The following is a 14,833-nucleotide window of genomic DNA, read 5'->3' as shown; positions in this document are numbered from 1 at the left end:
TCTGTCTTCACCCTCCCCCCTCAAAGGCACTGGGAACCTGCTTCAGTTCCTCACTGTTTTGTACCGTTCTTTCTCCTGCTACAGAACACCTTTAGCGTCTCTGCAGCAGTATTTAAATAGACAGCAATGACATCTAGTGGCTTGTTAAGAATTTGCCTTACTAAATTTCCAGCTCATTTATTTTTAGAAAGTAGACAAAACACACAGCTCTCAGTGTTTCAGTTAGCTGCTTCCAACTACATAGACCAAAATTCTCTACAAACTCTTCCATAACACACACTCACCATCATCTCCCCCAGCTCGCAGCATTTCCCCAATCCCTTGCTTGAAGCCTAGGAGGTGAGGTAGTAGGCCCAAGTTTGCTTTAGGCCTTGCCTGCACAACTACATTTCTTCAGCGTAAATCTAGCTACACATATTTGTTCTGGTTAAACGGGGCTGGGGCTCCCACCCACCCTTTTGGTTATGCTGTTCTCTAGCTGCATTAAACTAAATGGTAGAGGTTATTCACACAGACAAGGACAAGGCCCAAGGCCACATCATTTGTAACAGCTGGTACACAGTTCATTCACAGCTAAAAGAACATACAAAGGACTGTGATTTCTAAAATGTAACTGTGCTGAAATTACAAGAAGAAAAGATAAAAATGCTATCCTGAAAGCAAGGAGGAAGAGATCTTGCAGATTAGATTTATGGGAGAGCAGTAAGCAGTTCACTTCCCTCCACCTCCCCAAAAACCCCTCTTACCTTTTTCACTGAGTGATGCTGCAAAATTGTCAAGAAGCACAGGTGAGTGGTTACTGAAACTTTTGAAGCATGTGACAATGTAAGGAAAGTTCAGAAGGTATCTTTATATAGCTTCCTGTACTATTGGCACTAGTCATTTAATCACTGCTGGAGTCTTTGCAGGCATTAACACTCTACAGCCTTGACAGTGAATGATCTAAAAGATTTTTCAGTTGACAATGGTGAGGAAGCATGAGATTTGTGGTATATGTATCTGGTGCACAAGCCTACAGCCCTCAGAGAATGTTGCATACTAGTCATTAAAAAAAAAATTACCTAGTTCTAGTTTTGTTAACCGAGACATATTAATACCTAAGACTGGAATCAGTAGGTTCTTGAGGTGCCTTCCCCTACCACTCCATCTCAGGCAAAGACTTGAGGGTTTTTATCTACTTGCTATGCCTCAGTTCCCGCAGACACACGCTTCTTCCAATATTATGGATGAGCAGATCTCCCTGGAATCATCTATAAGCAAATAATATCGCTAATCTTCAGAGCACAACAGAAACATTTAGCAATGCAACTGTTCTGTAGCACTAATAGGAAAAGAATGGAGGACTATAGTAATTCTAATATACCAAGAAAGCATCCCGTAAAAACCCAAAAGTAAAGAGATGGAACAAGTACTAAGAACGTTTCAAAGAAAATAAATAACTTGAAATTAGTCCCTGCATCACAATGAGCTGCTACTCATGTTTCTGCTGAAGGGCAGAAAAACAGCCACTTGCCTTCGACCAGAAACTGGTTTGGGTGGGGGGGCTACTGTTGCTTTATAATGACATATACAACCTTAAATATCACACTGCTTACATGAAAAGATGATGATTCAGGAGTGGCCAGTTATAACAGGTTTAATGCTGAACTTTAAAAGACATCACATTTAGTTTTCATCACAAATTCTTCTGGCAGACCCATCGACTTATTTATACTCATTCTGGATAGCAAAAGGCTATCCAGAGCCAAAGAAAACTACAGTATGTGGGGTTTCTGAATCACTGCTTAATGGAACCACTGTAACAGTGGTTTCTGATAAGCCAGCAACAAACACTACCAGGTGGTAATGAGACTGCCTATCCCATGGCTCCAACAATGAAAAGAGGATTTCAAAACCTCAGGTCTTCCCACTGTCAGCTCTGTTTTTTATTACTCGTGTCATTTTCCACAGATAAAATTCATTCATTCCAGGCTGAAGCTCCCAACAAAAGCATGGATATTCTTCTGGAGCTCTGAACAGTTATCAAAATTCTTAGGTCAGCTCCTTGAGGAAACCAATTTATATTCCCTTTCAATGATGTGAAGACCCATTTCTACAACGCTATGAACAGGGTAAGTGACTAGCAAATTGAGAGAGGTACTCAAGACAAGCACATACATGCAAGTGAAAGAACTGAAGAGGTTTTTCAGAAGACAGTATTTTCTATTGCCTTAATTACAGGAATCATAATTTTTCATTTAGACCATTCCATTCTTTTGCCAATTACTACCTTTGTGATTCACCCCAAACAGCGGAACTTCATTAAAATTTTAGTTTCTTCAAAAATCAAACAAGGAACCCTTGCTAAATCGCTAAGGAAAACTTTTTGTTCCCTCACCCACAATGTAGTGATCGCCACCTTCTGGGAAGAATTTTCCAAGTCTGAGCAATAGACAGAAGTATCGACGTGCAGCCATCTCCAGAAAGTATCAAATACTGTCAGGAAGGCAAAAGACTGCCTGGTCACAAGGTACTGGCTTCAAATGGCAAAGCAAATTTCATACCAACAGAACTTTTCTGCAGTCTACCTTTGAGGGAACCTATGACTAGATCTCTAGTCTAGTGCTCAGGTGCAGCTTGAAGAGGACCACAGCAGGACAATACAAATGGGCTGCGTTCCTGCTTGCACAGTATCAATTGAAAGATTACTACTGCATATATCAATTTTGGTTTGGGGTGAAGACAAAACCAAGACCCACTATGCAAAGACAGTCATAGTAGAAATAGGATGGAGAGAGGGAAGAAGGGGTGAACAGGCTAGGAAGTATTGCCAGAAAAAAAGTGAAGAGTACCTAGAGAAAATTCATATGTATGGGCTTGTCCATAAAGCTTGTGGGAAAGAGAATTATACACCTTGAATTGCAGGCAAATGACTTAAGTGTATTATGAGACACTCCTGCTTGAAAATTATACACATTCTTATATTACATTGTGTAGAAACATATATTTGTCTAGCATGATGTTTACAAAATATATATGCAAGAGCATTTGTCCTTTCATGTTCTTTCCATGTATGTGGTTACAGACTCTCAGCAAAAAGGAAACAGAAGACAATTCTAGCTTTGAAAGTGATGAATGAAGACTACACTGCTTAGTGTTCCTCACTACCTTTCCCTTTAAGCTTGTCTTCACCAAAACAAATACCCCACAACAAGGAAGAGAAGTCATAGGCTGTTCCCAATTCCTTCTGGACAACAAGGCACTCCATTAGCTTCACACTGAGAACCTCAGAAGAACTGCAAGCAGCAAATATCTGCTAAAAAATATTCCAGTAGGTTAGCACTAACTATTGTTCAAGTTCTTAGACAGCCATAGCTATAGCTCCCCATTTTCAAGACTAGTTTACTGTAATCCTGAAAACAAGACCTCACTACTCTTTCCTTAGAGTTCCACAGGAGCCACTGTGTTCCTGCTTCTGGAGGTTATATTCCCACCACAGAAGTTTCACAAGCTGTGAACAAAACCACTCTGGTGCATTGACAGTTGCAGATTTGGAAAACTACAGCCAGCTTTGCATCTCCTCTTCATACTTTTGGGGATCAATAAAAGGTTTGTCAATGGACCGGATCATCAGCTCACCACAGTACACACATTCAGCCGCCACAATGTCATCAATGTCAGCTTTGATCTGTTCCCGGCTCTGCTGCCCCTTCCCCAAGCTAATGGTATCTGCGTCCTTGGGACGATGGTGGCTCTTGGAAGGCTGACTGGTAGCTGCCAGCTTCTTCTGAAGATCTTCAAGTTTTGCCTGCTTATAGGCAGGAAGGTTTGGGAAAACTGCTTGGAGGAGACAGTCATAGTGAAACATGTGACCACACAGGAAAAGGTAAAAAGGGCGGTTTAGAAGTGGAAAGTCACATGCAGCACATTTTTCCTGAGGCTCCACAGAGCCATACTTATTCCTCATTTCCTGGATGTCCTCTCGGATTCTCTTGGCACTCTGTGTGGCTTCCTCCATCTCCCTTTTAAGCTCCTCAATGTGTTTGTTGTAGTCCTCCAGGGAGTTACAGATTGCCTCCTTGAAATGGTCAATAGTGACAAAGTCTGGAAAGAATGGCAGGACGTCTTCAATCTTCAGCAGGGCACAGCTGGAGAGGCAGGCCATTGCCTTTTTGACATCCTTCTCTTCCTGAACAACATGGCGAGCAATCTTCAACCAGAGCTTCTTCCGGAGTTCCTCATCATCTTCAGGGAGATCTGCACAGGACTTGGCAAGATCAACATCCACCTAGAAGTTGCACAAACAAGGAAACTGAGTTAAGCTTCCCTCTTCATTTATCCACCATTCAGCTTCAAAGCCTGCTGTCCATTATAGGAGGCATTAATAGAAAACTTCTATTGCTCTCTCTCATTGCCTAGGGCTGCACTACTGACCTGCTCCTTATTTACATGTCAAACACCTCTCCTCTCCACCAGTATTACTCCCTGGAGATTTGCTTGCTACCCAGCAGAGAACAACAAAGCCCAGCACTACAATAAGGACAAATCCATGTTACAGTATCTTTGCTGACCACACATTTCAGCAAAGACATAGCAATGCCAATAGAAAATATTCCAACATCTCCCTGAAGGTCAGACTAAGCTGACAAAGGCATTCTTCTGAGATGACTATCATAGCTAGGAATAGGAAGTAATTAGAATCCTGAACAATAGCTATACAAGTCTTGCATAAATGCAGAGATGTTAAAGGTATTTTATTTTAGAGACTGAGCTTAAGACAGACAGTACTTCCCCTTGTACTTTCCATGCCCCTACCCTTAATTATGGCTTGTCACAGTCAGCTGTCTACTTAAAACAATTGTGAAAGCACAGAAGTATGTTAACAGAGACAGGTCTTTCTTCCTAGACTTAGCTGCACAACTCCTGTACTGATGAGTCCGTCCAGTTCCTCTCAATGCTTGGTTGTTCAAGATAACTTGAACAAGCTACATTCCTATATATCATAGCATGCATGCACAGACACACACATACCTGTAAGGCAAGATCCACAGCCTCCTCATATAATTCCATCACTTTGTAAATATGGACACATGCATGGTTGTGCCCATGCTCTGCACACAGGCGCAATGCATACTTCAGGTCATAGTGGATCCTGTTTGGGTTGGTTCCTGCTTGCTCCAGGTATGATAGCAGCGAGTCCGGCCGACACAAAGCATAAAGAGACAACAGGTAGTTGTGAATGGCTTGCTGGGTTTCCTCCAACTGATAGACACAGAACTCCATATATCTAATGGCTTCATTGATCTGCTGGGTGCTGGCACTCTGGCTATAGTTAACAAGGGCTGGAATAAGGTTCCTGGCATCCAGCCTAGAGCCCATAGAAATCCAAGCATCAACTACCTTCTTGGGAATATGCTGGATGAGGACTGGAGAGAACTTGTAGAACAGCTTCTCATCTCTGTGCCTGGACAGCACATTTAGAGCTTCATCGTACTCATCATGCTGGCAGTGGTGAGCTACTACGCGCTCGTAGTCTTGCATGATGACTGCGAAGTAGACCATGTGCTCTGTGTCCCCATGGCTTGCCAACAGCTCATAAATAGATGCCCGGTTATTAAATAGACAGTCTTTGTTTTTTGGACTGCTCAGGAAAGTGCGAAACTTCTCACGTGTATCCAAATAGAGATTTCGCTGTGAGGGATCTCCTTCCAATATACCTAGCCAGTTCAGGTACAGCTCCGTTAACCACGTGGTCAGCAGAGTTGTCTGTGTTTTCTCAGAAGGCTTTAGGTTACTTAGCTTCTTAATCAGAAACTCCATCAGGGCCTCTTCTTGCTTGGCTTCAATGAACTTAAGGGCAATTTCCTCAAAGTAGTTCTGGGTCAGCGCATAACATTTGGCACTATCTAGATACCTCTTGTTTTGGAAGCAGTGCTCTGCCTCTTTTGCCAGCACAATATCTAGGCACTCTGGACGGTCTTTACAATACTCTTTGGCTAAATCAAATTTGTTCATATTCATATACATCTTCCACACATCTCTAGATTCCCGCTGGACATGGTAGCGGAACACTACTTTCTCAGTGTGGATCCATATCTGCTGGACTGTGGGATCTTTGATCATGCGTGTCAGTAAGCCAAACTTCTCCAGGAACAGATCTTGAAAAACAACCTGCCCATTCAGAGTGCATACAGCCTTCACCCGATCAGGCAGCAGCAACAGGAAGTGGAACTGGGTAAGTACAATGGATATTGGCTTGTTCACAGTTATGTCAATATCAGAAGGATAAACCCAGACCCGTTCATCACTCAAAATTGAATCAGGACGGCTATAATCCAATGTACCGTATAAAACACCATTTCCCATCATCCAGGCAAAGGAGCGTGGGTTGGAGCGCAGTTTTGGGGTGTAAAAGGCTATCTCACTGAAACCAAAGCTGGCTGGAAACTCCCGGAAGCTGGGCAAATGGTCAGCATGCATAGCAAATATGGAGCTGAAGCCTTGCTGCTCTGTCCCTTCAGGCATTTTGCCAACAAACTGGAAGAGTCTCTTTCGAGTGGTGGCTATAATAAAAAATTTCCCTTCTATCCCTCGTTCAATCTCCAAGCAGCAAACTGGGGCAGGTCCTGATTCCTCCTCCAGAGTGTAGACCTGTCGGAAGTACTGGTCAGGATTAGTGCTGAAGAGGCTTCCCTCACTGACAGAGATTTCAGCTTCGTAGATCTGCCCCTGGGCTGTCCCCACCAGGATAGGCCCAGTGTTGGTCTCTGAACCAAGAAATTTGTTCCAGCCCACACTTTCAATCAAGTGGCCTTTCCAGCGGGAGAGTGCTCGCACTTTCTGAACGCTTCTGTTCAGGTAAAGGCATTCACTGGTGTTCAGAGCAATCAGGAGATGAGAGCCTGCCAACAGGAGAGGGGTATGGGAAGGAGAAGGAGAGAAGAAATTAAGACTGTGCCTAAGCAAGCCAAATTCCTGAGGCTTCGAATCCTCACATTTGATAAGCTCCAATATCAACATACTTAATCCAAGACTTTCCCAGGCGTTCATAGGAATGTGGGGGATTTCCATACTGGATCAGAATGGTAGTCCATATGTTGCAAACTTAAATTACTAGTCCCAGATGCTTCAGCGAGACGGTATTCTTCTGTTTCACTAAGTGTTCTAAGGACAAACAGTTCCCAGAATTCTCTCCTATCCCTGGCAGTTGGTGACAGATATGAGCATCTCTTTCCAAACTTTTGTTTTGTTTTTTAAAAATCAGTCAAGGCTACAGTGAGCTGCAGATGTTTTTACAGTCCTTTTTAAAAATTCTTATATAAACACATACAGCACAGGGTGACTGCAAAGATTTCATTGGTTTTAGCAGCCGTGCTCAGAACAGCCTAATTGCATGTGTTCATTTCAGAGAGTTCAAAAGCAACAACATACACACAACAAGCCAGTGTTTTCTAATAGCACAGGGGCAAATCAGTAGGCAGGGCCCCTGGGCAATGGAGTCCTGCCCACAGAAGAACCACCTGTTCTCTTTGTGTTCTGTCAATAAGGAGAACTCCTTCACCAGTACTTGTTATGCACATTCAATTGCATCTGCTGCCAACCACTGTCTGTAAATATACACAGTCCATTGCCTCACCTGTGTGGTCCAAAAACATCTTGTAGACTTTGGCTTCATCTTTGCGTCCCACCTCTACCTGATTAGGTTCATCTGGCTTCCCAAGATCAATCCTGCAAAGAGAAACCATGAAAGCATGCCTCCAACAAAAGCTCACATAGGCGTAATTGCTTACTGTTTTCCATATTGGGTTCATGGCTTCTTACTCAGTTTGTAACTGTAAGTTTTCTAGCAACTTAAGAAAAAAAAAGGCAGGTGAAAACAAGCAATAACTTCAGGTCTCTGGCAGCATTACCTGAGAAGGGTGTCTTTGCCAAGGCTCATACAGAGCTGGTTAGAGGAGACCACTAAGCTGTTAATTTTCTCTGGAGGAGCAAAATCAATCCTTTGCTTGTTAAATATTGGTGTTTCCTTCTCCAGTCGTGCATTCACATATCCTGGAGAAAGAACATGAACACTTAAAAACAAAACAAGACAAAAACCCACAACAACCACCCCACACTACATCAAAATCTAACCTAAAAGACTAGAAGGATCATCGCCTGTTCCAAGTTTTACTGAAAAGGGGGTGTGCTCCATGGAGCCTGAACACAGAGAGCAGCACTCATGTAGATATGTATACTAGGAAAGAAAAGTAGTAATACGCTTTGCTGTCTTGTCACAGAACTGCAAACTCTTCACAAGCATTAACTTGAAAGCACACAGAATTCCAGGGGAAGCCACAAAACCGTCACATAAACCGCATAAAAAGCTGAAAATGAGAGTAGAATCACAAAGTAATTTGTTTTTCTTAGTTGACAGTTTATTTGTTCAAGACAGGAAAGAATGGCTGGTATTACATAAGACACAAAGAGGGCTCTGGTTTGACACTCCCATACAAGCTACCCAAGAGACCACTGTGGCGTTAATTGAAATATATTTCTCTCTTATTCTGTGTTGGAATGGAATGAGCTACCATACTTGACATCCATCGTTCACAAGCTAAAGCTATTTTTAAAGCCATGTTGAGTTTTTTTGTATTCACATAGCAGACTTCATCATAGAGAGAAGACTGTTGGATTATTTGCTGCACGGAACACAGCTGGAGGTCACAATGCTGCTTTTAACCATAACCCTATAACACTATCCTAATTGCAACTTTCCAGTTGTGGCTGGAAGGCATGCAAACTACTTATTAGAGCCAAAACAATAACCAAGACCTGGTGATTGCTGAATCAATGCTCCAATCTTGGCATAAATTGCTTCCTGAGCCAAAACTCATTCAGACTGGGATTTGCCATGAAACAGTAAACCAAGATGGAGCCAGAATAACCTAATCCTCAGATCCTTTTGAAAACCACGCCTGACTTCTAAGAAATGCCCAATTAAGTTAAGGTTAGAGTTAAGGGTTGAAGTTTGACAAGACATGGCCACCCTATGGGACACATGTTGCGTTTTAAGCCCAACCAAGCAACCTGACAAATCAACAAACTGAAAATGGGAGTGTGTACAACCACAGCAAGTTACCTCATGCGACTAAGTAAGTATTCAGCTAGTCAGTTTAGTCCCAACCAGCTTGGGAAATGTGGCATCCATAGGAAGGCATGTTGAGGGATTACTTATGAAGGAGATCTAGGTGGCAAAGGCAGAGAATGGAGAAGTAAGGTCTGACTTGAGAGAAGTGACATACTTCTGCAGAAATATGTTAATAAATAAACAAATAAATTAAAAAACCTTAGAAATCTATTGCTTTAAAAACCTCTTATGATCTTCAGTGCAGATGGGCAAAGCACAAGATGCAGTTCAAACTCTAAGACTCGTTCCTTTGGCTACGACAAAGGGAAAAGCCCAGCCGTAGGCAGGCGGTCAGCAAACTGAAACTTTTGAGACAGGTGAACCTGTAACACCACGTGGCAGCACAGCGAAGCAGCATGACAGATTTAGTTTTCACTGAAGACAGTAGACCTCTGCACCCAAATACATGGGACTTGCAGAGACCATGCCATTCTATTCCTAAATGAGGACAGCACTCTTTATGGACTTCCTATGAGGAAGCAAAAAACTACAAAAGAGCTCAGATATGCCAGTGAACTGCAAAATAAGAAGGCATTTGTATAAAACCAAAACCAAGTGATGATACTCATTAGCAAAATCCTGGAACATATGCGCGTCCACAAATAGATCTTATCATAAAGTTTCATCCATCTGTCCCATGAGACAGGTTTTCCCAATGACTGAATTTCCCATACGCACAAAGTCTTACATAACCCTCTGACAAAGAAAACAGCAGAGGATCTCAGTCTGACCACACTACCTCAAGCTAGAAAGCAAGACAGATTTATACATTGCTAGGTTAACCCATCTGCTTTGCTTCACGTGCGAGTGAAGGATTTCTAAAGCAAGCAGATCCATGCAGCAGTTAGCCTGGACAGGACGATTAAAAACGAAAAGAGCTATAGCAAGGTAAGGCCATTCACGGCCAAATTAGCTAACTAGGAAGATGTAAACTTAAAGAAAAAAGAAACCTGGGATTGTGTCTCAGAGGAAACAGGCTGCTTCCATTCTAAAGAGCATAGGCCTGACACTCTCTAGACTGGGACTAACAGCACCACTTCAAAGCACACTCAATACCTATAACCTCCCCCAAATTATCCTGAAAAACACTAATTTCAGCCATGTTGCCGTTGAAAAGGCCAGTGTAGTAGTGGAAAGCAGCCTGCTAACACTACAAATCCTTTAATTGCCTGTTGTACCAACGCCTTCTCCTTGCCTCTGCCTCAACACCAGACCAGCTGCGGGATCTTTAAAGCATTCTTGTTTTAGAGGAAAGATGCACATGCAGGAACAGACAAAGCAACCACAATCTGAGTAGGCAGCCTTTTGCCCAGCACATACGTTTCTTTCTTACGCGTTGATCCACATCTTAAACATTACCCACTTATGCAAATGTGCATTCCTTCCAGTTCTTTCCGGTTAAGCAAAACAGATGTTCTTCATTTCAGATTAAGGAGCTGCAATGCCAAGGCTTAAATTTGCTGGTATGAACTGCGGTTCAAACCGTGCAGACAAAACTCCCAAGCTGCAGATTCATATGATGTCACAGCTAACCAATAAATATAAATACATATTTTTATACATAAAAAGGAAGGATTACTCTGATGGGAAAAACCCCCACACCAATGGATCGCCAACTCACATTCATTCAGGCAATCCTGAATTTTTTTTCAGATTGCCATCAGGCAAAACAAGGCTGACTGAGACAGCAAGGAAACCCAAACACAGGAAGGAAAGGGAGCAGCTAGCACCTACACACAGGTAGGGGTTTGAGTTGGGGTAAGTTTGGTTTTTTTTACTCAGTCATAGTTCAAGCCAGTGGATTGGATTCCAGCATTCTGGACTCTTTAGAACCATATCCATTACAATTATAACAACTGTAGGATCATCATCACTAACATGAGGATTTTAGCTAGCGTCCATAACAGGAGAAGGATGCACTTCTTTAGCTTACAGTTCTCTGTACAAAGGAGATGTCTATTTTATAACATGCATTCCTTTCAAACAGTCCGCTCCGTCATCCTGACCCCCAATGTCCCTCTTCTGTTCAGGCGAGATTCTACTGTGGTATTTCCCACCCTGATTTCTGGGGAAATCTGTGTTTTTCCTTAAAGCTTTTAATCTATTCAGAGATCTAAGCTCACCAACATCAGTCACGTCTAGTGGGTCAAAGTAGGTCTTTTCATGCTGGAACTGCAGTACTTTAAGTTTACAGTGCAGCAGTACTTTAGGTTGGCAACAGAGTCACTGCTTGGTTACCTGCAACTTTGAGAAACAGCACCTGCAGTTTAACAAGCACAGGGAACAACTAACTGAAACAGAGGAGTAAGTTTTAACATCTTCCAAAATTTCCAACCTAACCTTTAGGACTGCTTTCAGGAAGTTAACTATTTACTTACATATTTTTCCAAAATCCATTTGCTTAAACTTCAGATTGCCCACAACTTCTACCAGCCCAAGTTTTGCTCAGAATCACCAGTGCAATCTGATTTAAGAATAATTAAAATCCTGATTAGGCTGTGCCTTTGCAATTAAGCAGTTTCCAAAACTTCCTTTGCCAACATCAATTGTCAGCAAACAGACAGATTTCTCAACTGTAAGACAGCCATGACCGAAGACAGTGTTGCAGCAGTCAAGATGAAAAGCTGAGCCCTTGAAAATTTATTTTCAGTAACACAACTTGTCCCAACACTGTTTTGTACAACAGCTATTCAGGACACTTATTCTTTACCTAACGTTACACAACAAAATAACTATGCATGTTAAAACAAACACAGGGAACATATCTACTTCAGTACCTAGACTCAGAGTAATTCTGTCTGTGTATTTATACTCAATAACATACATAGTATGACATAATTCATCAGTTCTTACCGCATACATAAACCTCGCAACCTGGTTTCCCCAAAGGTTAACAGTGGGCAACGCTATATGAGGAAAAAACTTGAAGGAACGTGTCCATGCATTTCCAAACTTGTAACTCAAAAACGCCAGCTCCGCACAGCAGCTGGTACTACCACGACAATACCAGGTAGAACAGAATCCTCTCATAACCTGTGTTTCCCTGCCACACTCAATAAAATGTTGTGAGGTAGCATCTGATAGGGAACAGTTATTGAGCCTAATAAAACTTGAATTTATCATGGAATATACCTGCCATTTGTTTGCTTTCTCTCACATGAAAGAAACAACTGACTGGTCATCACACTGTTACTTTAAATTGACTGTACACCTCCCTGAATAGCACATTATACCAAAGCTTCACAGACCTTGACAGAAAAGTTTAACAGTGATATAGATTGCTTTCTTGGTAATCTTCTTCAGCAGTAACCTTGCCATCATGTTGTCAGCCTAAGGGAACCACTCCAAATAAAATGAAGCCTTTGGTAAACTGCCCCTGGGTTAGGAAACTAACTGTGCAGGTACAACTGTGCACACAGCCAGAATACTGTGGCTGTAACAGCTGGGTTCCAGAGGAGTTAAAAAATAAAAGAAGGCAAGCTGATGAGATGATCTCACACAACTACCACAGCTCTGAACTGAATAGTGGTGAGGTGCGGTTATAATTTGTGACTACGAAGGCATGCCACTTCATGTACACGTTTCCACCACACCCCACTTCACGGCACGAGGGGGTATGGCCTTATGAAGCTCTCCCACAGATAACCAGCACCTCAGTTTTGCTAAGATGATCTGCATCACCCCTGAGCTTCATCAGGAATCGAGCGTCCCCTGCGTCAAAACATTTCACACAGCAAATGATGGAAAAACAAATCGCAGCTGAACGTTATGCCACATACACAGCGATACCTCTTTTACTGGATACATTCCCCACAGCCTGTCATGTCTTACTCCCCACCCCGCCCCCAACTAATGAGCTGCCACCTTGCCTTCCCCCTCCCAGCAGGAAAACCCACAGCGGGGCTCCCCGCACACCGGAGGCCCCGCCGAGGGACTAACGGTGGGAGCAGGCCTCCAGCCGGCCGGACACCGGGCCTAGTCCTCCAGTGGGGGGAACACGATGTGCCCAAGGGCCTGGCTGTAACCACTGGGCCGCGCTGCCCCCGGGGGCCGGCCCGGGCAGAGGGGTGCGTGGGCGCCGCCGCGCACCTACCGGAGTGCGGGATGCCCACGCTGGCGCGGCTCTGCTGCACGGATGCGGAGCGGTAGAGGGAATCTTCGTACTCGTCCAGGATGGAGGCCATGGCCGCCAACGGTGACCAGCACCCCAGGCCCGCGCCGGCCACTTCCGCCAAAGCTCAGCTGACCCGCGTCACGTGGCCGCCCGGCGGCGTACTGCGCCTGCGCCGGGCCCCGCCCCGCTCCCCCGGCGCGCGGGGCGGGACCTACTTCAGGGAAGGGGTTCTCCCGCCTCAAAATGGCGTCGGGAGGGCGGCTCGGCTCGGCTCGGCTCGGCTCCGCTCCGCGGTTGTTAGTTACGCCTGTAGTCGCAGCCCGGACCTTCATATCCCTAATAATACCCTGAAGATGGCTAATCGGCCTATACCCTTGCTTCTAGGTCTTGGGGTGTGTGCAGACACAGCAAGGCTTGCAGGCCCTGTGCATCTGTGTGGTGCCTGCGGCTTCTACTCACTGCTATCCTGTCGTGTGCAGGCATGTGCATGCAAATCACCTGATGAGCCCATCCGCGTGCTTTATTGGGGTCACTTAGTTGTGATGGTACTTCAAACACAGTATTCTCTAGTGATTCTACTGATTGAAACCAGGAATTGGCTGTTCTTAAACACTCCTGTAAAAACTCTTGTGTTGTGACTCCTCTGTAGCACTGAGTGGTAAAATCTTGGCTTTATTGCTAAAATAATGATTGTGGCACAGCGTATGGGGATCCAGCATAAGGCTGTCCTTGAGCTATGTTAGATTCGCTTGGCAAGTTTATCCTACCTTTCCAGACAGTGTGTTGGACCCAGCTTCTGTATCACTAGGTAGTTCTTAACAGCTGGGTTTTTCTTTCGTTCTGATTATGCCAACAATTGCTATTTACAGCTTTACCCTCTAGATGAAACTAGGCATTAACAAACAGACCAATCTCTTACACGCTTTTGGGTTTCATCATATATAAAATGAATACAGATGTACATGTATATACTGTATGTATGCTATATACTGTCTATTACAGGTAATCTTCACAACACTTTCTGGAAGGAACAGAGAAATGTTGTCCCACAGGGTACAGGACAGTTTGCAACACAGAGAGATCCATTACAAGATAGAGAAGGTCTTCCCAAACTTAACTTGCATGTCAGGTGGCAGTGAGGCACCACCAGTAGCAGTGGCATGTGGTTGGCTTTGCACAAACAAGAAAGTTACATCTCCTTTTTCTCTGCCCTTTTACTGGACGCCTCGCCCCCATAAACTAGGGCTCCGGTCTGCATCACTCAGCCTCAGGCCTTCTCCCCAGCGCTGAGCCAGATACGCAAGTCCCACACTAGCTGGGTTCCTGGAGGCACCCATGGCATGCCTCTGTGGGGTCACCTCTGCCTGCTTTGCTAAAAACATAAGATGTCTCTTCCTGACTCAGCCTACCTGCAAGCGCTGGCAGGAGCAGAAACCGAGCTCCAGCTTCTGCTGTTTACCCTCTTTTTGTGGCAGCTCTGAGCCAAAACAACAAAACCACATTCCTTTGCTCTCCAATCATCCTGATCACCATAAACAGCAACTGTTCTCTTTCAGCTTCTCAAAAGGTAC

At 43.9% G+C, this 14,833-nt stretch overlaps 1 protein-coding gene across 1 annotated transcript; it reads right to left on the bottom strand.

Annotated features, from left to right (window-relative positions):
- Window positions 1-1,618: 1,618 nt before the first annotated feature.
- On the bottom strand, window positions 1,619-13,386 carry VPS18 (VPS18 core subunit of CORVET and HOPS complexes). The gene is made up of 5 exons (XM_076344604.1): window positions 13,242-13,386; window positions 7,890-8,031; window positions 7,616-7,707; window positions 5,011-6,881; window positions 1,619-4,267 (listed from the first exon to the last, which is right to left on the bottom strand). Exons 1-5 carry the CDS (start codon window positions 13,330-13,332, stop codon window positions 3,539-3,541), a joined length of 2,925 nt encoding a protein of 974 aa, XP_076200719.1. The 5' UTR covers window positions 13,333-13,386; the 3' UTR covers window positions 1,619-3,538.
- Window positions 13,387-14,833: the final 1,447 nt, after the last annotated feature.

This window comes from Aptenodytes patagonicus, chromosome 7 (assembly GCF_965638725.1).
Source record: "Aptenodytes patagonicus chromosome 7, bAptPat1.pri.cur, whole genome shotgun sequence".
Lineage (NCBI taxonomy): Eukaryota > Metazoa > Chordata > Aves > Sphenisciformes > Spheniscidae > Aptenodytes > Aptenodytes patagonicus.
The sequence above is the reverse complement of the archived record's forward strand: the minus strand, read 5'-3'. Positions and strand labels throughout refer to the sequence as shown.

Excerpts from the sequence above, each read along its gene's own strand:
- VPS18 (XM_076344604.1), bottom strand. The coding sequence starts at position 13,332 with ATGGCCTCCATCCTGGACGAGTACGAAGATTCCCTCTACCGCTCCGCA. Across the intron at positions 7,708-7,889 it reads GGCAAAGACACCCTTCTCAG|GATTGATCTTGGGAAGCCAG; the intron begins GTAATGCTGCCA and ends TTCTCTTTGCAG. Across the intron at positions 4,268-5,010 it reads CTGTGGATCTTGCCTTACAG|GTGGATGTTGATCTTGCCAA; the intron begins GTATGTGTGTGT and ends TGCAACTTCTAG.